The sequence below is a fragment of the Alligator sinensis genome, unplaced genomic scaffold (genome assembly GCF_000455745.1).
Source record: "Alligator sinensis unplaced genomic scaffold, ASM45574v1 scaffold1196_1, whole genome shotgun sequence".
NCBI classification, from domain to species: Eukaryota; Metazoa; Chordata; order Crocodylia; family Alligatoridae; genus Alligator; species Alligator sinensis.
In genome coordinates this window covers 34,612-56,517 of record NW_005842583.1, presented here as the reverse complement: position 1 = coordinate 56,517, position 21,906 = coordinate 34,612, and the positions used below count along the sequence as shown (strand labels likewise).

General features: G+C 40.0%; 1 protein-coding gene across 2 annotated transcripts; it reads left to right on the top strand.

The window, feature by feature from the left end:
- Positions 1 to 535: 535 nt before the first annotated feature.
- Positions 536 to 18,867, top strand: RLIM (ring finger protein, LIM domain interacting). Of its 2 annotated transcripts, XM_006032694.2 has the most exons (5): positions 536 to 840; positions 1,123 to 1,280; positions 8,718 to 8,910; positions 9,975 to 10,058; positions 12,039 to 18,867. In XM_006032694.2, exons 3-5 carry the CDS (start codon positions 8,742 to 8,744, stop codon positions 13,580 to 13,582), a joined length of 1,797 nt encoding a protein of 598 aa, XP_006032756.1. In that variant the 5' UTR covers positions 536 to 840; positions 1,123 to 1,280; positions 8,718 to 8,741; the 3' UTR covers positions 13,583 to 18,867. The 2 variants fall into 2 exon arrangements, with proteins under 2 accessions (XP_006032756.1, XP_014379710.1); XM_014524224.2 differs by lacking the exons at positions 536 to 840; positions 1,123 to 1,280 and adding an exon at positions 3,431 to 3,514.
- Positions 18,868 to 21,906: the final 3,039 nt, after the last annotated feature.

The following is a 21,906-nucleotide window of genomic DNA, read 5'->3' as shown; positions in this document are numbered from 1 at the left end:
GGGAAAGTTGAGTTCAGTTGCAGAGTTGAAATTTACGTATGTTTTTTGCATTGAAACAGGTTATGTTTGATTTAGAGCTTCCATTAACTGGAGGTCCTGTTCCTTTCGACACTTGAGCACTACTCGGCGTTCATCAGTTTTGTGTGTCTGGCTCTCCAGGACGCTGCCCAACTCTTGCTGCTCTCCTTTTCAGTGACGACACTGGTTGCTGACACCACAGCACAGCTTCCTTCTACCTTCAGAGTGGGCGTTTTGCTTGCTGACCTAATAGGATGCTCAGTTTTAGAGGAAGAGAGCATTGTTTTCCTGAGACTCCTTCCAGTGCTGGAAGTTTGATACCTCACGAGCAATATGTTTTCTCTTTTGTACTCTGAGAATCTGAAACAACATACTCTCTTATTTTAATTTTTAACATATCTGTGGTGAAAATGCTATTTTAATAAGTAGAATGATAACATTTTGAGCCCTTGCTGTTGACAGTTATTGTCATTTGCATTCTTGGAAGTACCCACTTATTCCAAATGCAAAGTATTCTGGATTTGGCACACTCAACTCTTTCTGCAATTAATATATAGTCTTGACACGTTCCAGGGGGAGTCTTGTCTCACTTTCAGGTTGTTGTCTGTGAGTTAGAACCTTGCAGCAGGAGGGTTGAAGTGTGAATGTTGGCACTACTGTACTCTGAGGAGGTTGACGTTTGTCTTGTTTTATTGTTACTCCCTGATTTTTCCAACAGTTTTAAGGATAAGACATTATGTTGAATGCATTATTCTCCACTGCAGAAGGAGGGTTCTTCATCAGTGTCTCACCCCCAAGTTAGCAGATACTGCTTATATGAAGGTATTCTGTGGAAGTACTGGTACATGCTCTATTTTAATGTATTTGATTCAAATGACTTTCAACTGTGCGTGATCTACGCACTTAAAGCTGTGCAGAAAACTAATAACTGATCAAATTGTAAATTGCCTTTATTAAAATACCAGTTTATACAAGACACCTTTTCCCACCATTTTGGCAACTTGATATTTTTCCAGAATTTTTTTTTAAGGCAGAGGATGTATGGGGGAAATCAGTGGGGTATAAAATTTGAGAATTTCTGAAATGTCATATCTTAATTTCCAGGTGTATATTTCAAGGCTTTTCTGCAGATGTTTTGCTTCTACTTTGATGCACATTTGCACTACTTCTGTTGGAGTTAATAGCAACAGGAAGAGAATAAGCCCATAACATGTGACATCTTTAAAAACCTGAAAGCACAGTCCTCCATTGCGGTTAGAACAGTAAGTTGGATTGAAGGTCCTGGTTGTGTGGGAAGAGATGTGCAAGCAGATTTGTGTGCTTCTAAGAAAAACTGATTAACTTTTGTGGGGCTCCCTGTAGACATGGTGGTCCACCCACATGAAACTCATTGTAGGGTTGCAACTAAACTCTCTCCAATGAGGTTTCTCCTTTATCTGCTTGTAATATTTTTTTAATGCTCTAAGTAATTGGTTTCACTGTCAACAATCTTTTTTTGGCTAGCAACACGTTAGAGAGTTGAGTGATGAAACTTCAAGGATTTAAACGCAAATAATGTGTGTCCTTAAACTATTAAAACTATTTATGAAATGGAATATTTGGTGTATGAATGGTGCTGCTTCTGAAAGTATTATACTATATTTTATGCATGTACTAGTTTTTTCAGAGCCTACTGTTGAAGCTATATAATAGTGTTGACTGAGATATTTTAAAATGTATCTTAGTCTTAACCAGTGTTTGTTTGGTTTTATACTATGAAGAAAATGGAATTCAAAGAACTCTGATGGTTAACTCTAGTGCCTGTCAAAATGAATTATATGGTGTTAGAGCTGGTCAGTATAGACGGGAAGAACTTTCAACATCAAGAGGTTTTGTACTCCTGTTGTAGAACGTGTGATGAATTTCCAAGTCACATTACTCATTTGTTTTGCATGTTTCAGTTAAGACTTGGTTTCAAGTGATAATTCTGACTGTTGCACTCATGATGACTTATCTCCTTATTAGCAAAAGGCTTATGCAGTTCCTGTTGACTAAAACTGAATGCATGTTACCAGTTTGGTATAGCTGGTTGAGGCAGGGTAGGTAGTAGTTGAACACAGTTATGAAATTATGCTTCTGCCCACAAACCATTCCTTCTGTATATGCTATAAGGTATGAATGAAATTTCTTGAACTACTTCTTCACCTTCCAGCAATCTCTAATATACAGAACATTAATTTTTAGAAAATATCCTGTACAGGCTGGACAGAACTACATCACTACTCAAAACGCATGTTGAATGCTTGTTTTAATCTTTAACCCCTAATAATCATTTAGACATAGCATTTTGGGGGAAAGATTATATCCCTATCAGCTCTTAAATATTGGAAACACCTTCTATTTGTTGTTTTACTGATTCGGGTATTCTCTTCTTTTCTTCAGGTTCTAAGAGCTTTGAGACCTAATGTGTGTTGCTTATAAAGAGCATAACTTTGTTTTTTGAATTGGTTGTTTTTATCAAACACCTGAGGAGATGAATTTGATCATCTAGGGTTTTACGTTTTCTTTTACCTAGTACTAATTAGAGATGTCAGCTATGACTGCTGCCTAATTATTCAAGTTGGTTTTATCCATTTATAGAACAGAAAATATACTAAAATGCTTCCCTTCAGATACTTTATTATTATTAGTATTAGTATTATTATAATACCTTGAAACTTCTTTTGAGGAAAGAGAACTTAGTGATAATTTGTACAATTGTGCAATTTTTGGGATGTATCTTGGGATGGAAGATGCTATGTAGGTGCCAAAGTATTAATGATCAAGATGGCTGGGAGTTTAAGCATTTTACTGTTGCTTAGTGTCCAAAATGACTTATTAAGCATCTAGTTTAAGTAAATTCCTGGAACTGCATTGTTTTATATTTTTCTTTGGTGGGTGTCTAAATATGTGTGTGTGTTTTAAGTCAAGGCATGAAGACTAAAGCTTTTCCATATTGAATGGACATTGCTAGTTCTTGTTCACTTATTCCTTGGAGAGCATAAAAGTTGTTCTTCTTCTGTAGATAGTAAAATATTGAACAATGGATATTCACTAATTGCTAGCATAAGCTTGCTGTACTTATGCTTATGTCTGGTGGTAGAAACATAGCTAGTCTTTTGTTCTGGAATTTGTTGAGTGTGATTGTTGTGTGACCACTAAAATCTTGGAGTGGGAATGGCAATTAAGCTTTTACTGTAGTTAATATATCTGAGTGTTCAGCAGCTGAGAGCAGCTTAAAAAATACACCTGTTTAAGTAAAGTCTCTGTCCAGACTCTTGTTTCCGGCGAACTTTAGACGCATCTTGCTGTGCTTCCATAAAAATGTTCAGTTTTATTACTGGATATATCAGCTAAAGTTGGCTATAATCAACAGATCTGCACTTACTACTAAAAGACATGAGCTCCTGCAGTCTTTTGTGTCCTCTGTTGACAGCTCTTGGCTGACGGAAGAAAGGAAATTCTGTATTATACTGAGGTAAGAACAAAATCTCACTTTGAGTTTAAAGCAATATGAGCAGCGTAGATAATATGGCTACATCTATATTTTGGAAGCCATATGTAACATAATAGGACAGGGGCGGGCAATTATTTTGGGCGCAGGGCCACTTACTGAGTTTTGGCAAGCCATCAAGGGCTGCGTGACAGGCAGCCGGGGTAGATGAATATTAATTTTCTAAATTTTTAGGGGCCCCGTGGGCCAGATAGAATGGCCTGGCAGGCCACACCCCTGTAATAGGATGTCACCAATGATGCCTGCCTTAACATATTGGCTAACATGGTATATTTTGCCCTTATGTCATTTTTGCCCTACAGTAGCATGCTGAAAAATTGACAACAGCCTTAAAATATTTTCCATTTGTAGACTTCACACTTCAGGACTATTGTGAGTGGAGCGCATATTCTGGGGCTTGTAACTCTCAGAGATTTAACTGTCTAGCAGTTGTTTTTGTGAAACTGTAGTATGGGAACATGTTTGTAGTGCTGTGCGAATGCCACCACTCTACATCCCATTCTGACAAGGCAGGAAGGAGCTATGCTGTCTTTGTAGTACTTTTGGTGTTCTGTAACTGGCATCCAGTATTATAGGGTTCTGGAGAGAGAAGCCATGTATCCCATGGAGGAAAGGAAGGACCTCAAGGAAATGAAAAGTACCAGAGAATGGGGCGAGGACAGGGGAATGAACGCTATCTAAGTAGAAAGTTTATTCTTTTCCTTTAAGTGCATTCTTTGCTGCTTCTTCCCTTGCAGTTATTAAATATAGTGACAAATTGCTCATTTTGAGACATCTTCTGGAGATTAGAGTGGGGCCTTGGACGTTTTGGCTTTTATGCATCAGTGTAGCTTCCCCACTAAGCTTCACTTGCAGAAGCCCCTAATGTAGACTTGCTGCCTCTATATTAGACTGTTATGGTGTCTACCCTGTTTTGAGAGTGAGGTATGCCACACTAGTGCAGAATTCATACCAGGTGTTTGCAGTAGTGAAGTATAGTGTGGTGGTAGATACACCAATATAAAAATTTGTAGCAGGTAGCCCTATGTTTAACTGAATGCTCAGATTCACCACTGGTTCCTTCTTCCAGTAATGACATCTTCCTAGGCCAACATGAAACTATGCAGATGAAAAGGTAAGAAAATGGATTAATGAAAGGAAGAGGACCGAGGAAGGAAAACCCAGTCCAAAATGCAAGCTGGGAAAAAATAAGGTTGAAAATATTGCCTAAGAGTAATCTTTGACTGTTTTCCTTAGTGTTTATATATTTTAATACACTCGAGTCCACTTTCTTGGCCTATTAAATGATTGTCTCACCTCACTTCTGTTGATGGGACACTGTTCTTGGTTCTGAAACGGAATAGGCCAGTATTTTCCATTGGATAATCAAAGCGTGCTCTTAGAATGAAAATGATGAAGCATTAATAGTTAACGCAGCGTCTTTCTTTAAAGAATGTGTACTTGTCATGGGATTATAGTGTCACATGCGTCTTTCAGCATATTGTTTGTTCCTTTTGTTTTATAATTGGGTTTTAGAGACAAGAAACTTTCTTTTCTACCAACCTTTCCTTTGCTGTGTGATAGATCCACATAAATGGAGGAAACTGACTCTAGAGTTGGAGTTCATTATTCAGTAACAGCTGTCAAATGCATAATGAAAAACTAAAAAAGTATTTTTCTCAACTTTGTACTTAAATGTTAATTTTAACTATAGCAGCCTACATATTTTAGGTGTCTCTGAGTTGACAACCTCTTTAACCAAGATTTGTTTAGTACAAAATCTTTTCCATCTCTGTCAAGAGTTCTCCTACACAAACTTAAAAAAGCTACTGTAATAGACAAAGCATAGGTTAACCCCTGTTCTGTATTACTTGTGTGGATTTTGAAGCTCATGCTCATCCTTATGAGCTGATCCCAATATATGAGGGTATTAACCATTACTTAAAATGTTGTACAGAATAGCACACATTTCTCACTTTTCAATGCATTTGATGGTACGAGTTTTTGGACTGCATCTGTTTCTCAACAGAGTGACATCAAATCAACCTTCACTTCATGCATATAGGAGCCTTCTGTTGGCTACTTTTGCCTGTCAGAGGTGAAAGTACTAGCAAATGCAATTGGTGTTTGTGGGTGTCTTCCATTTTGGAAAATAATTGCAATACTAAATAATGCAAATATGAAAAAAATCTATGCTTTGTATTACGTTAGTGGCAGCAGAGGAACTTGCATGTTAGTTAATAGGATGACTAAAATAAAAACAGGGTTATAGAATCATCGTTTTAAAAGCCAAGGTAGAGAATATATATAGTGTGACTGACTTTGTAGTTCTTGAGCCTCATAGTGGTAGAATGCTGGATTTTATAGTGTTTCTTTCTGTGCTTAAAGCTCTAAAGGTGATGTTACTGTGTGAATTGCAGTGTACTGGCAGCCACTGAAATTCCACAGGCAGAGTGGTCTTGGAGGTGATGCAACACTTCTTATTTGCAGAAGTGCCGGCATAAACTGGGCAGTGTCTGACTTGCCAGCTGTGCTGAGAAACCAAAAAAAGTGTCAGTTCTGTGCACTAGACAGCTGCTAAAGCATCTTATTTGGAAGTTCTCCAGCAAAAGGCAGAAAGTGAAATGCTTTTTTCTTCCAATATTTTCACATAGCTTTAGCTGTTATTTAATAAGAGGGAATATTCGTGGTGGCAGTGGAGCATTTTACCGCGTGGAAAGCTAGGTAGATAACCAGCTCTGTGAGTAATTGCAGATTCTAGCACTTTATGCAGTGGATGGTGAGTCGCATGTATTAAGGAAAACCAGTTATTGTCGAGGTTTCATTTGAATGCATTTGCAAGGGTTTAAGGTTACCATTGTTTCCTGATTTTGTTCCTTCTTTGCTTTTAATACTGATCAGATGAAGACGTTACTGTAATGTTGAAAGATGCGATGAAGGTACTTGTCTTACTGAAATACTAAGAGGGAGACAGGAAGACACTTACTTGATTATTGCTGGCAATATGTCTGGCATACAAGTTTCTTTTTGTACTCTGAATTCTTGTCAACAAAATTTACTGGTTGCAGACCGCCTTCTAGTGCATCTAAGTTATACTCTCGATACTGGATGCTGGAATTAATTTCTAACCTTTTCCTCTCTTGAGAAAACAGGTCTTGCTATCACAGACGAAATGTTTTCTGGAACTCTCAGTGTATTGTGCTTTTATTCAGCTTCTTGGCCCATATTTTTGCCAAATATATCTGGCTGTTGGGGGATCGATGTTACTCTTTCTTGGCTGGAAGGCCTGACATGAGGCACTTCCTTCCCTTAAGGACTCTGGGAGAATAAAACCTGTAAAACTTGTCTTCTAGTGTAATGTAAAGTTGGATTCAGTGACAACTTGCATCCTTTACAGATTGTCTGAATACATCCTTTAGACTTCTCTAAATTGTGTTTTGTGATTTGCCAAGGAATAGCAGCTCTGAGGATGCATGTGCTAGAACAGGGATGGGCAAAATGCAGCTTGCGGGCCGGATGCAGCCCGCCAGGCCATTCTATCTGGCCTGCAGGGCCCCTAAAAAAAATTTAGAAAATATTTATCTACCCCTGGCTGCCTGTCACGCGGCCCTCAATGGCTTGCCAAAACTCAGTAAGCGGCCCTCTTCCTGAAATAATTGCCTGCCCCTGTGCTAGAAAAATAGATTTAGACTAGGGGTAAGCAACGTTTTTTGGCCAGAGTGCCAAAAAACCCACCATGTCTACCTTGGAAGGTGGCTGAGTGCCGGCATGTCAGAAAAACAAAATGGGGAGGGTGGTATATGGCAGGACTCACTGCATAGTAGTATATTTAATAATCATAAATGTTGCCTTTATTGTTGTGTATTCCTTTTTTGTTGAGCATGTTGCAATGAGAGAGAAAAAAAGAGACAAGAGAAAGAAGAGAGCGAGAGAGAGAGAGAGAAAAAGAAGAGCAGAGAGAGAACCAGACACATGTACACAGAGAACCACGTGCACAAACACAGAGAGCCAGAACACACCCAGAATGGACACATGCATACATGCATCCAGAACCAGACACATGTGTGCACACACAGATGCAGGACCAGACCAAGGCAGACAGACGCACAGAACCAGATACGTGGGCACACGGAGCTGGGCTCCTCTGTCAGTGGACAAAGTCAGCTCAGAGGCACACGTGCGCCTGCTGGTATGGAGCTAATGCTGGAGCCCAGAGCAGATGTTTGCAGCCTTCCGGCTGCAGCCAGCCAGGGCTCTTGGTAGCTGCTGCCAACCACGGCAGAGCTTGTAGCCACCCAGCTGCCTCCTGGGAGCAGCCCGGGCTTTGTGGCTGGCAGCAGCTGCCTAGAGCCCAGGCCGGTGGTGGCATGCTGAGCAAAATGGCCTTACGTGCCATGCTTGGCACACATGCCAGGGGTTGCTGACCCCTGGTTTAGACCTTTCCTGCCTGAGCAACATTGAATATATAAAAGGATGGACCTGAGGTTATGGCCTATAGTTTTCATGCAGCTTTTCATTGTCGAGACGTGCAGTTCTGCTGAAAGTTCTATGTGGTACTGCACTTCTTGATGTTCTTCTCTGGAGAAGAGACAACTGAGCGGGGATTTGGTAATAGTCTTCATATACCTGAAGGGCAATTATAGAGAGGATGGAGATAGGCTTGTCTCTATTGCTGTAAGAGACGGGTCTAGGAGAAATAGCTTTAGGCTGCAGCAGAAGAAATTGTGGTCGGAGATTACGAGAAACTTCCAGACTATAAGATTAGTTAAGTATTGGAGCAAGCTATCTAGAAGTTGTGGAATCTCCATCAATAGACATTTTTAGGAGCAAGTTAGACACTTGCCTGGGATAGTTTAGTCACGGAGGGTCTTGCCGGGAGTATGAGGCTGGATTACACGACCTTCTGAGGTCCCTTTTAGTTCAACAGTCTTACGTTATTGCGTCCAAAAAAGAGAGACTGATTTTTCAAAACAATTTAAATGCTAATCCCTGTGGTCATACAGGATATCCTCATAACTGGGACTTCTAGAAAAATAAAATTCCATGATTTATGTTTAAGATGCTCAGTTTAAGTGAATGTCCAGATCAGGAACAAGTAAATCATTCCTCTAAAAGTATCATTAAGTTTTATAGGTTACCATAACTTACATGTACCCATGGTTTAAAAATATTTTTTTTCTTTTTTCAGATTCTCTTCCACTCTTTCATCAACATGGAAAGCTCAGATTCTAATGATAAAGGAAATATTGATCAATCAGAAGCTCAGCGTCGTAGTCAGCTGGATCGATTAGATCGGGAAGAAGCTTTCTATCAGTTTGTCAATAACCTGAGTGACGAGGAGTACAGGCTTATGAGGGATAACAATTTGCTAGGAACTCCAGGTATATCAGAATACATATTTGTATATTAAAGTTTTAATGTTACCAGACTAGTTTTAATGACCTGGTTTTTTTTTTTCTTGCTGCTGTGCCATTAAATCTCCCTCCCCCCGCCCCCCGGTATTCTTCCAACTACAATTGTATGCCAGCGTAAGAGAGTAGCTCTCTACTTATCTGAACGTACAGTATATCTTTTCTAGAAAGGCAATACATATAATTTAGCGCTAACTAGGATGAAATTGAGTTAACAGAAGCAGAGCCTATTTGCTTTGTTTATGTTTACTCAGCTTAAAAAAGGACATCCAAAGTCTGTCTGAGGCCTGTTCTGGTATTGGTGTATGTGGCCTTGTGTATCTGCCTTGTGTATGTGAGAAGGTTGCACCAGCTTAATGAAGAGTGCAGATTTTAATGGCAAACTAGTTAAACTGATGATGGCCTTTGTGAGGAGTGTATTTCAGTTTAGCTTATTCTTGTTAGAAATCATCTTGGAGAAACAAAAATAAGCCACTTGAAAAGATTAAATAAATTTGTCCATCCCGGAGCTTGCACTGGTTTACCTGAATTGCTATTAAAACTTGCAAGATGGCTTTTTTAATGCATTCCTAATAGAGGTAAGCTAAATTTGAAATGAGCCAGTCCAAGAAAAATATGCCAACACATGTTGGTAATAAATCAGTTAAAAGTAATACCTCTTATTGTTGTCTCATATAGGCAGAATCTTAATTGGTTTGGAATGGAGAAGACTGATGAGATTTTTCTTAGAGATTACAGGAAAAAACTTTTCTCAATTTTGTTCTAAATAGTTGGTAACTGTATTTTGGATGCTGCAGTTGTAGCTGGTCTTACCTGTGAGCAAGGACGCTTTGGGGGGTTCCACAAGCTGCCCTTTGGCTAAATTTATAGATGTCAGTGAAGAATATTTATAAGCAGTTAGCTTCTTGTTAAAACAATATTCACAATCTCTTTGAACTGCAGTCTTAAAACGGTTTAAGCTGTGCATAATTCCTTCCTTATAGAGATTATTTGGACATACATATATATTGGGAAATCTTTCTTTGTTTCTTAAGGTGAAATTACTGAAGAAGAGTTGCTGAGAAGGCTACACCAAATTAAAGAAGGTCCACCACAGCAAAACAGTGATGAGAATAGAGGTATATACAGTATTTGTGAAAACTCTTAACTTTAGCACCTAATACGGACCTTAACTTGAGTGCAGGAGTGGAACAAGTTAAGCCTAGGCAGGTGCAAGGTGAGCTTTGTTTAAAAATTAAGCGAACGTTCTATTTGACACAAGCTGCAAAGATCAGTTTTGGACAGATTTCAAGTATGGCATCTATTACTAGCGCCACAATAAGATTTCTTCTACGTTTCTTTAGTTGACTCTTTTTTTTGTTCAAATTTCTTTGTATTCTGTTCCCTTCTGAGAGATACCCATAAGTCCCTTGTTTTCCCACCTTCACTCCTTTTGCTTTTGTTATCCCTCTACAAAGGAGAAATACACACAGTTCCCATTAGAGCAGTGCTTCCCAAACTTCTCCTCAGCATGACTGCATTTTCTCAGCATGACCCTATTTCCTTAGCCTCTCACTCCAAGCCACAGCCCCCCACCCCATCTGCTGATGTGACTCCATTTGGGGTCGTGACCCACAGTTTGGGAACTGCTGCATTAGAGCCTGTGACTTGTTTGTTTGTTTTCTAGCCAGCTCATCTCACTAGGTATCATAGATTTCATAGATATTAGAGCTGGAAGGGACCTTGGAAGATCATAGAGTCCAGCCCCCCGCCCTAGGGATCATAGGATCCCAGCAAGATAAACATCCAAATGTCTCTTGAAGGCGTTCAAAGTAGGTGCTTGAACCGCCTCTGGCGCAGTCTATTCTAAACCTTGGGGGCTCGGACAGTAAAGAAGTTCTTCCTTATGTCCAGCCTGAAACTGTCATGGAGGAGTTTGTGACTGTTCGACCTTGTCATCCCTTAGCGCCCTTAGGGCGCTCTGATGATCAGACATTCCCCCAGATCCTGGTGAGCACCCCTGATAAACTTATAGGTGACCACCAGATCACCCCTGAGCCTGCGCTTTTCCAGGCTGAAGAGTCCCATGGCTCTCAGCCTCTTATCATAAGGTCTGTTTTCCTGACCTTTGATCATGCACGTGGCTCTCCTCTGAACTCTCTCAAGCTTCTCCACATCCTTTCTGAATTGTGGGTCGCAAAACTGGACTCAGTACTCCAGCTCTGGCCTCACCAAGGCCAAGTACAACAGGAGAATGACGTCCTGGGATTTGCTTGAGAAGCATCTATGGATGCAAGCCAGTGTTTTACTCGCTTTACTAGCTGCAGCATCACATTGAAGGCTTATGTTCATCTTGTAGTCAATCGTGACCCCCAAGTCCCTTTCGCCTGTAGCGCTAGCTAGCCTAGCACTGTTGAGCCTATAAGGATACTACAGGTTTTTCTTCCCAAGGTGGAGAACCTTGCATTTTTCAGTGTTAAATACCATCAGGTTCTCATCTGCCCGTTTCCTGAGCCTGTCAAGGTCAGCCTGGATCACCCTCCTGTCCTCAGGTGTGGACACTTTACCCCAGAGTTTGGTGTTGTTGGCAAACTTGGCCAGTCCACTTCTGATACCAATGTCCACATGGTTAATGAAGATGTTGATGAATAGTGTAGGCCCAAGAACAGAGCCTTGAGAGAACCCTCTGGTAACAGCGCACCAAGACTGGTATCCACAAGTTGAGGGTTGGAAGAAAAGTTGGTTGGTGATCTAGCTGCCACTAGACTATGGTACTGGCAGTGTTGAGACACTCCTGATTTAGCTCAGACCTGTTTTATTTTGACACTTAATTCAGAATTAACTTTCCACTTATTTGTTTTAAGAAATAATTTAATTTTTTCTAGTGACTTGTTTTATGAAGATTATAACCTATAAACAGGTGTACGTATAGGCAGTAGAAAAATGTCCACTCCCTCCTTAATGGAAAATCTTTTGGAGTTGAAACATTTGTTAAGTGTGAAACCCATGGTAGTATTAAACAAAAAACTTGAAAGAAAGCAGAACTTGATTAATTGTTGGAAAAGTTCAACCAAGAATTGATTCTCCTCTAATTTTGGTAGTTCCCTTTCTTCTGGCAGGTGCAGAATCCACTGAAGATGTATCTAATGGAGATTCCATCATAGACTGGCTTAATTCTGTCCGACAGACTGGAAATACAACACGAAGTGGGCAAAGAGGAAACCAGTCTTGGAGGGCAGTGAGCCGGACTAACCCTAACAGTGGTGACTTCAGGTTCAGTTTGGAAATAAATGTCAACCGTAATAATGGGAACACCAATTCAGAAACTGAAAATGAGCCATCTGTAGAACCTTCCAACGGGGAGGATTTGGAAAACAGCCAAAGTGACTCTGAGACCCCTCGGTCTGAATCGCCATCAGGAGGGCAGACTGCATCTGAAAGGAATACCTCTGAGGAATTGGCAACAGAGGAAGCTCCTTCACACAGAGGTCAGAGAAGAGCAAGAAGTAGGAGCCCAGAGCAGAGGAGAACACGAGCTAGGACTGATAGAAGTAGGTCACCTATTAATCCAGTGAGTGAGGTTCCTCGCAGATCTCATCATAATACGTCATCTCAGACATTTGATCATTCCCCGGTAAATGAAGCTGAGGGAAGTTCTAGAACTAGACAGCACGTGACGTTAAGGCAGCATTCGACAGGGACTGAGATGCCAAGTGAAAGCGCAGCTCTGTTTTCAACCCCTGAAGCAAGACCTGTTCCTCAAGCTGCTGGTTCTTCAGAAACTAATGCCAGTGGTGAGTCTGCAGCTCCTGGACAGAGGCCTCCTACTATAGTCCTTGATCTTCAAGTAAGAAGAGTTCGCCCAGGAGAGTATCGGCAGAGAGACAGCATAGCCAACCGAACTCGGTCGAGGTCCCAGACCCCAAACAACACAGTCACTTATGAAAGTGAACGGGGAGGGTTTAGGCGCACATTTTCACGTTCAGAACGGGCTGGAGTGAGAACTTACGTCAGTACCATTAGGATTCCTATTCGTAGAATCTTAAACACAGGCTTTAGTGAGACTACATCAGTCGCGATTCAGACCATGCTAAGGCAGATCATGACAGGCTTTGGAGAGTTGAGTTACTTTATGTACAGTGATAGTGATGCAGATCCTAGTGGCCCAGCCCCGAATCAAAGTGGAGATGCTGCTGAGCCACCAAATGGAGGAGGAACAGGTGGTGGTGGTTCGAGTAGTGAAGGTACTGATGCTAGCTCAGGGGAAGTCTATGAAGGTAGTAATGAAGGAGGTTCCACATCCGGTGCTAGACGGGAAGGTCGGAATACCAGGGGTTCAGTCACTTTTGAAGAAAGTGGTTCTCTACCATTCCTTAGCCTAGCACAGTTTTTCTTGCTAAATGAGGATGATGATGACCAGCCGAGAGGACTCACCAAAGAACAAATCGACAACCTGACAATGAGGAATTTTGGTGAAAGCGATGCCCTGAAAACCTGTAGCGTCTGTATTACGGAATACACAGAAGGCAACAAACTTCGTAAACTGCCTTGTTCCCACGAGTATCATGTCCACTGCATTGACCGCTGGTTATCAGAAAATTCCACTTGTCCTATTTGTCGCAGAGCAGTCTTAGCTTCTGGTAACAGAGAAAGCGTTGTCTAAGTGAGATCTGAGCTTGTGGCCAAACAGCTGATGTAATAGTGATGGGCAAAGATGTCACTTCCTTTTTGGCCACCTTTTGAGTGGTGCCTACATATAAAGTAATCACTTCGAGTGAATGTTCCCTCATGAAAACATTTTCTCAGATTCAAAGCTTTTAAAATGGGCGTCTCTTTAGAGTCCCCAAATCTAGTCAACTTTCAGTGTATTGAATTTTATTTGCTCAAAGACACCTATCTGCTAAAAAAAAAAAAAAAAAAAAAAAAAATTGTTAAAAAAAAAAAAAAAGTTTTGTGTTTTTTCTTTTCTTATTAAGACTGTTAAGTTCCCTTCCCTATTCCAGTGCGGTTTGAACCTTCAGGATCTCTCCTGTGAGAACTTATCTAAGACGTCATCCCAGTTACAGAACATACTTCATAATGTGTTTTGTTTTTTAAAACGGACTCATCTGCCCCATTGAAGTAGGAGCTCAGTTCATCGGCATCCTTAAATATCATTTTAATGTTTATATTGGGTGTTCTTTGACATCTCTGTAAATAACACTAACGTTAGTCCTTTTCCCATCACTATGGCACGCTGTAGAGTGAGCTAATAGCTTAATTGGGATATTTATCTTGTTGTGGAAATATAAGAATTGCCTATGCTTGTTTAAATAAAAATAAATTCTGTTTTAAAACTGTAAAGCTTTTTTGTAGAAGCTCAGTACTTTTTCCAATGCACTGTTGTACTAATGCATTAAAAATTAAAATTGTACCATGCTTAGAAATGAAGAGAACGCTTTTCATATAAGACCCACCACACACAGAGCAAACGATTCAAGAGAGCTGCTTTTGTAAATGTGTTATTGTCAAGAGCAGTGCATATCTGTACTATTTAATTTATGTGAACAGCTACTGTAACACAACAGTTAACAATTAGACACCTTAATTGCATTAAAACTGATGGAAATTGAATGTTAGCATTGCAATGTTTTGGCTCAGTACTGCCATCAAAAAATATGATGATGATAAAAAAAAAGTAGAAACCTGCTCTGAAGACTGTTCTTTTTGGGCTTTTTTCCCCCTTTATATGGTTACTTTGGTAAAATAACAAATCATTTTATTTAGTGAGGATTATACTCCAGTTTTGTATAAGCTGTATTTTAATCACTGGGGTGCTGTGTATAATTTCCAACAGACAGATGTTGGCAGATTTTTCATCATTATGTGCCACAACATTAACTTATGTGGAATTTTTTTTAGTGACTTAGCTGGCTAGTCTCCAGAGTCAGAGGTGGTCACCTGTGACCAAAGTGTTCCCAGCAGAGTGATTGATTTAATGTTCAGGCATAGCTGAGAAATAATCGTTTGATGGGTTTCTCAAATTAGTTGTCAGTCTTAAGATTGGTAATTGTTATTTGAATACATTTTAAGAACAATGTTATGGAGCTAGACTTTGCAATTTGTTTTCTTTAAAATAATAGGCATCTTGAATTCCTCTTTAAAGACTGCCTAAAAATCAGTTGCATGTTATATTGCAAGTAAATGGATGGCTTATCAAAATTCAAATCGTGGAAATGCTTTTTACACTGTCACAATTTTAAGTCTGCATTGGAAAATGTTTGTAGCTTAACTCTCATTAGTATTGTGGGAGGGCTGCCCCCACCCCAGTGAAATATTTCTTTTCTTTTTCCCTTGGTAATTTTTTTTCAATTCTGTAAGTTTTTTGCAAGGAAAGCAAAGTTTTATTTTAAGTACAAATGAGTAGTTAATTAGGATATGAACTGCTCTTGCGGACAAGATGGAAAAGGTTGGTTGATCCTCAGATGAAAAAACCAAAGCTGACCTATCTTTAAATTTAACAAATTTTCAGTGTTTCCTAGTGGTGGTTACATAGAAGATCATCTTAACTATTAAGCCATTTTAACTTCCCAGCCAGTTCAGGATTCCAGCCTTCTGGAGCTCTCCTGTTCTTCTAAGTGTGCATTTTTCTTATTCAACCTGATGGGGAACCCGGGAACCTGACTGGCTACTGTGCTCACTTTCCTCCAGGTAGAACACACCTTTGTAGTAGATGGGGGTATTTCTGGTATTTTTTTAAACAGAAGCATATATAAATAAATACATATTCTCTTACAATTTCTCTACTTGGCATACATCAGTCTATAAAATGGGAGGTTAGGTATCTTAGTGGTTGGAGTTACATTCATGAATGTAGATTACAAAATCTTAAGCAAAAATTTCTTCTGGTAAATATTGGAAATGATCACTTGAATCTTTCCTGTAGCAATCACTTGTTTTTTCAGTAACTTTACTGATTTATTGGAATACAGAACTTAAAATATTTTCATTGTATTATTTGCTACTCAAGGATATTTTTTAGTTTTTTATGCATCTTTATGAGAACTAAGGACAGTGACCAGAATAAAAGCACCCAGCAGAGCCAGTGGAGCAAGTCTATAACGTCTGTCATTTTAGCAGAGCCACTTTTCTCCCATAACTTTCTTCTAAGTTTTCAAGAACTAAATGCTTCAGTAAAATCACCTTTTCAGTCTTACTATTCCTTACTAGTGGCATGCCTTAACATTCTCTCTTACGTAATGGCAGCAATGCTTGGCTGTTTCTGGTTCCCAAGAAGGTACCAGAAAAAGTCAGTTCAGTGAAGAATCCTTTGACTGTTTCAAATATTTATAATTGAGCATTAACTATACCAGAAGCACTAAGGTGAAGGTCTTTTCTTCCAAGACAGTCAACAAGATTACAGTTGCTGCTGAGTGGAAGAAACCTAAGCAAATAAGGCCTCTATCAAATTTCTCAACAGTGCTGCAAGATGAACACTGGCATATGACAGCTTTGATTTATATCCAGGAACTCCTGGTGTTTATGAACAATATGCTTTATAAACACTGCAAAACCAAATCTGTGAAAAGTGCAGGCCTGACCCAGCAACAGATTCTCACTGGCTTATGCCCTAATAGTATGAGAGAACTTAGTTCGTTCCTGTTATAGTATTAGAAAGTGTAGAGCCATTCTTTTAAAGTTGTGCTGGATCTCTTGAAAAGCTGGTGTAAACGCTTTAATTGCCAATGTCGTCTGTCACTGCATAACAGTCACTTGGGGTTGGCATGGTCATGGTTAGTTGGAGTCGTTTTGTTTGAATCACTGTATTTAAAAGTATAAGACTCCCTTTGTGCCAAGCATTTCTAATTGCATCTGTAGCTTTCTCAAACCTGTTCTTTTCAGTATTGAAATCACAGAGGAATGTGCACTATTTTTGCACCCATTTCACTAGCAGTCTCTCGGCACTCAGAAGGTTAAAAGTGCATCCATTGTCTCTCAAATGCCCATGTGCCCAGATGAACAAAGGGGTGGCAGCCTTGTGATACATGTGCTGTTTTCAGCTCCTTGGTTTGCAGTGCCATCTTGTGGTAGCCTGTCTTACCCTCCTTTCAAAGCTGGGGGTAAATGTACATCTATCTTGGTTTTCACTAGTTGAGAACTTCTTTTTCTGCAAATTGAGGTGGATTTGTATTTCAGGGTGCCCCTCTGCTAGTTGGTCACCAAAGCTGTTGCTGTTTACATGCACGCACGCACACCTTCATGTTTCAAACATCCATCCTTTGGGCAGATATGGAATTACCTCAGGAACTTCTTGGAGGGTTGATTTTGAGTCCTCTGTGTCCATGGCTGAACAGACTGTCTCCATAGATACTCAAGCACCCAAAGGGTTTAAACATAGAAGATTGCACGTAATCTTTTTCTAAGCGTGCTGCATACTGTTCTACCCAAATTGCAAATCTGTGTGAAGTTTTATTTTTGGTTTGCCTTCTAACGGAAATAGAAAATCCCAGTCACAACCACTCGGTTTTCAAAGTTTTCCTTTTACTGGCACTTTTGTAACAATCCAGCTTTTTGCAAATAATAGTTTACTGGCAGCTATGTTTTTTTTTTTTTTTTTTTTTTTTTGCTTGTTTGGGAAATGGTTGCTGCTTTCCATGCATAGAGCCTCCTCGTTAATATAGGAAGTGCTCGTGTGCATGCCTGGCAGCTGCACTGACGTGATACTGTCCCAGTTCTGAAGGAGCCATGATGGTCCATTGTGTCAATTTGCAGAGTAATGCGTTCCTGACTCCATTGACACAATGTACTGGAATGACTGTCATTCCACATGCCCATCGCTTTTCTGTGGATTATGCAAATATGTAGAGTCCAAAAAGACCCTTTCACCAGTATAATGTCAGTAAGATGTTTATCGTAAAAGGTTTGCTTACACGTCAAAGAAATCCATCTTCTACACTGTGTTTATAATAGGTAGGGTCTAATTCTAAGAAGAAAAAAGAAATTCATAGATTCATAAATGCAGTTGAAGCTGACCATTGGTCTACCAATTTGTACCAATGTGCCTAGGTATTTTGTGGGTCTTCCAAAGGTGTGATCTTAATCAGCACAGTGAAGTATCAAATATTTAACTGGCTGGGTTAAGCCACAGCCTTAACACTTTCTTTGCTTTAATTTGAGACCCTTACTAATATTGTAAAGTGTTCTTGTGTGTAACTGTTTGGTGTCTTGATTTTTCTCACCTGTTTTCATTCAGCCTTGGTTCTACTATGGGGACTTAAGGGGCTTGATTAGGGTTATGTGGATAGATGTTAAGTTGATTAGGTACACAGATGTCATGGAATGCCTTTACCCACTTGTTTGGCTACTCCCAGGAGGAGCTGCTTTGGGGTGTGGGTTTGCTTTGAGCCACATTAATGGAATTCAGCAACAGATTCAGAAATATATTTCACATCTTCAGCAGCTTTTTTTTTTGTTTGCTTAGGGATTTTGATGGGGGAGAGGAGACAGGAACAAATCCAGTGGTAATAAAGGTTACCCAAAGCACAGTAAATTATGTTTGTATTTAAAAATTAAAAAGTTTGATTCTGTGACATGAGGGCTTCCCAACCTTTTCTCCACTTAAGGAGCCTATTTTTTCATGGGCCCATTATTGAATTCTATTTGGTTCTGTCTGGCTTTTTGTTCATTTCAGCTACGATTTCAAGACCCCTTCCTGAACCCCAGTATTTACTAGTCAGTTCATTGGTTGGGAAGCCCTATACCAAACTGGGAATGTAACAAGTTTCCTTCTTGTACAGTGTTTTACATCTGTTTATATTGGACTTGTTTAGTACAAAATGGTACTCTAAAAGGTCATAATAACACCATTTGATCATATTTGATAACTAACATTTAGGAAGAGTTTGTTCCCTGTGTAAGATGTCATAATGCAAATTTTAAACAAACTCAATAAAATGCATGAAGTGATAATTTTGTGCTTGATCCTCACTCCTTGGGTTTTCTTTCTGTGGTGGGCATGTTTAAGGGGAAGATTATCGGAGCTGGTTAATTTATGGCATAGGAATCGTTTTATGTGTGTATCCTCTTCCTACTTGCAGTGGGCCAGTAGGAATGGTGAATTTTGTTAATTTGTCTGCTGCTGTCTCGTGCTAAAAGAATTAGTCTCACTACATACCAGTTCTCTGAATTTTTCAGTGCATAGGTACAAACCATCGATTCAAATCATCTTTCAAATAGCAGCTGTCTTATCAGTACTACTCAGTAGCTGAGATGGATCTGATTGCAGCACTGAGAGTCTAACTAGAAACATACAGAGGGCCATAAAATGCTGCCAAACTTTCATAAGCTCACATATGGCTTCACTCTAAGGTTAGTGTGTTTATCTGCATGCAGTGCTCCACTTGAGCGAGAAGGAAATTTTAACTAGCTTTTGGAGCCCATAGAAGAATCTATCTTTATTATAAATGCTTCCCTCGTGTATACTATTCATGGAGTAGGAAATCATGACCAATCCACCCAGACAAGAGGCACAATGGCTGTGGACGCTTCTAAACATTACATGGATTATTCAAATGCTGGGCAGCCATTTTACTAGGCATTGTCCAAATGTATAAGAATAGGCATGTCCTTCCCTAAGATTACAGTTCAGTTAAAAACCAAAAAAGAGAGGTAATGGAGAAAAACACAAAGGAGATCGGTGATGAGATTTGTGCGCATTTCTATCAAGGCATTACGAAAAGATCAGCGTGTCTAGCAGGGAGAATGGAGAATAGATTAATGTTTATCTTTTGTGTTTCTTCCTGTGTACCCCTCTGCCTCCAGCTCTTCAGAAGATGCATGTTTTCACAGTGGTGCAGCACAGGTCATTTTGGGGGTTGCTGTGGTCAGTGAAGGACACTCTAGTTTGCTGCAAAACAAAATAGCAAAGCCCTTTATCTTTCCTGTATAATATGCGACAATGGCATCATTCTGAGTTAGTGGACAGGCTTCACTTTTTATAATGTGCCTTTTCTGTCAGTGCCATATTTCTTGTACTGCCATATGTCCATATTGCAGGCTGAAGAGGAGCACGAAGTAACCTGAGCTAGCCTGGGTACTGAAGGAGTCCAGTTGTGACTGCATGTACTAACCTAGCTTCTCAGCAGGGAAAATACCTCCACTAGAGGCATTGGTGAATGACAGCAGATGACAAAGATTGGTAGCAGAAACAGCAACCAAGGGAAAAGAGAAAGCATTATGAGGAAAGATTTAAAAACTCCATATAATCAAATATAAAAATATTAAAGAGTCTACTGGCAGTGCTGGAAGAGTAAACTATCTTTGTATGGTTAAAAGAAATGGGAATTTCACCCAGTAAATCAACAAGGGCAAATACGAAAGGTAAATGCCAAGGAATTCTGAAGAGAATATAGGACCCCAATGGGTGTTTTTCCTGTCCTACACACTTACTATTCTTTAAACCTCAGACTCAATGAGACTGAGCTTGTTGTACTGAAGCTATAGTAATTTTTCACCCTGGTTCAAAGTGTACCAGCATTCTGATTGTAATCCGGCAACACATGACCACCCTGTTTCCCGACCCCCTTAAGTGATGCACCACGGGCAAGATGAACTGATGCAATCTGCACAATTTGGGACCAAGTTCTGGAAGCCTCATGCTTTGGTTTCCATTGCCGGGGTTTTAAACTTCCAGGCAAATTCAAACTCCCAGGAGCCAAAATGTAGTGGTGTTAAATGGTTGCCTCAAAATCAAAAAATATAAATCCTTACACAGTGGTACTTTGGCCTGATATACAGCTAAGCACTGCAAGTAAAATGCTTCAAGAAGCCAAAGTGAATATTGAGCAAAGGATTTCCTTGTAAACCACTGTTACGATAAGGGATTTGGCAGGGGCAGAGGGGTGGTCCTTGACTGATGCTAAGGAGTTGTCTGATGAATTGGAAATGGGCTAATTTCCTATTAGAAAAACAATGTCGAACGTTAATCAAAAAAAAGGGAACACCTGCTTACGAGGCTTGAGGAAAGCCATTAACTAATCCAGAAAAGAAAATGGTCTCTTTGTTGGGCGTTTTTTTTCTATTTCAAATGCTTTGGGTACTGCCCAGCAACTTGCAGACCCCCTCAAAAGTTGTTCATTTTTGTTTGCTGCGCCCCAAAATGTCAAATAAGCCCCACAAAGAATTACAAGAGAGCTGCATTATTTTAAGCAAAGCACGAGAGGAGGGGTAGCTTGTTGAAAACATAACCTGAAGGGTGTTGTAAAAAGTAAAAGTATTCCTGCTTGCCCCAGCAAAAAGTACTGCTTGCCCTAGAAAATAAGCTCAAGAAGAGACAGCCTTTGCGCATTCTTCCAGGAGGCCCTGAATAACTTGCAGTCTAGGTTTTCAGCTACTATTGTGTGGGGACTACTGATAAATCACACTGCATTTATCTGCTAGGTGAGGTCAGGATTAGGCCTGTCATTGTTATGTGGTTTTTTAAGACCACGCTTTTTGCAAAAGCGTCGTGAAAATGTACGGCATAAATGTGAATTTATTGGCTCTCTCTCAGTTAGTCTTGATGGGTGTGCGGGAAGGCATCTGTCATTGAGAGTGTTATCTTGCTCCAAGGGCTGTGTATGCTGGGATCCTGCTGTATTTGCTCCAGTGTTTTTGCTTGGGCATGGAGCAGAAGGAAGGAAGCCATTCAGACATTCGAGTGGGTGCCCTAAGATACTTGAGGGTCCAAAGCTGTGTTAACCCTTGCAGAACCATAGCTTGTTCCTAGACAACGTTCTAGGAACAGTGTCAAGCTAAACAACCTGCTTTCTTGTAACTTTCCCATCACTAATTCGGAGCCATTTGGCAGTGCTCATCTTCCAGAAAGGCCAGGTGGAAGGGAAGGCAGACAATGGTGTTTTCACTCTCTTTTTGTCTTGCACTGCAAAATGATGAGAACAAAAACTTTTCAAAATGATTGTTACACATACATGCAGGAGCAGAGACTTGTTGGGGTGGGCATAGGTGCAG

Coding starts and splice junctions, on each gene's coding strand:
- RLIM (XM_006032694.2), top strand. CDS start 8,742: ATGGAAAGCTCAGATTCTAATGATAAAGGAAATATTGATCAATCAGAA. Junction 8,911..9,974: donor CAATTTGCTAGGAACTCCAG/GTATATCAGAAT, acceptor TTGTTTCTTAAG/GTGAAATTACTGAAGAAGAG. Junction 10,059..12,038: donor AAACAGTGATGAGAATAGAG/GTATATACAGTA, acceptor TTCTTCTGGCAG/GTGCAGAATCCACTGAAGAT.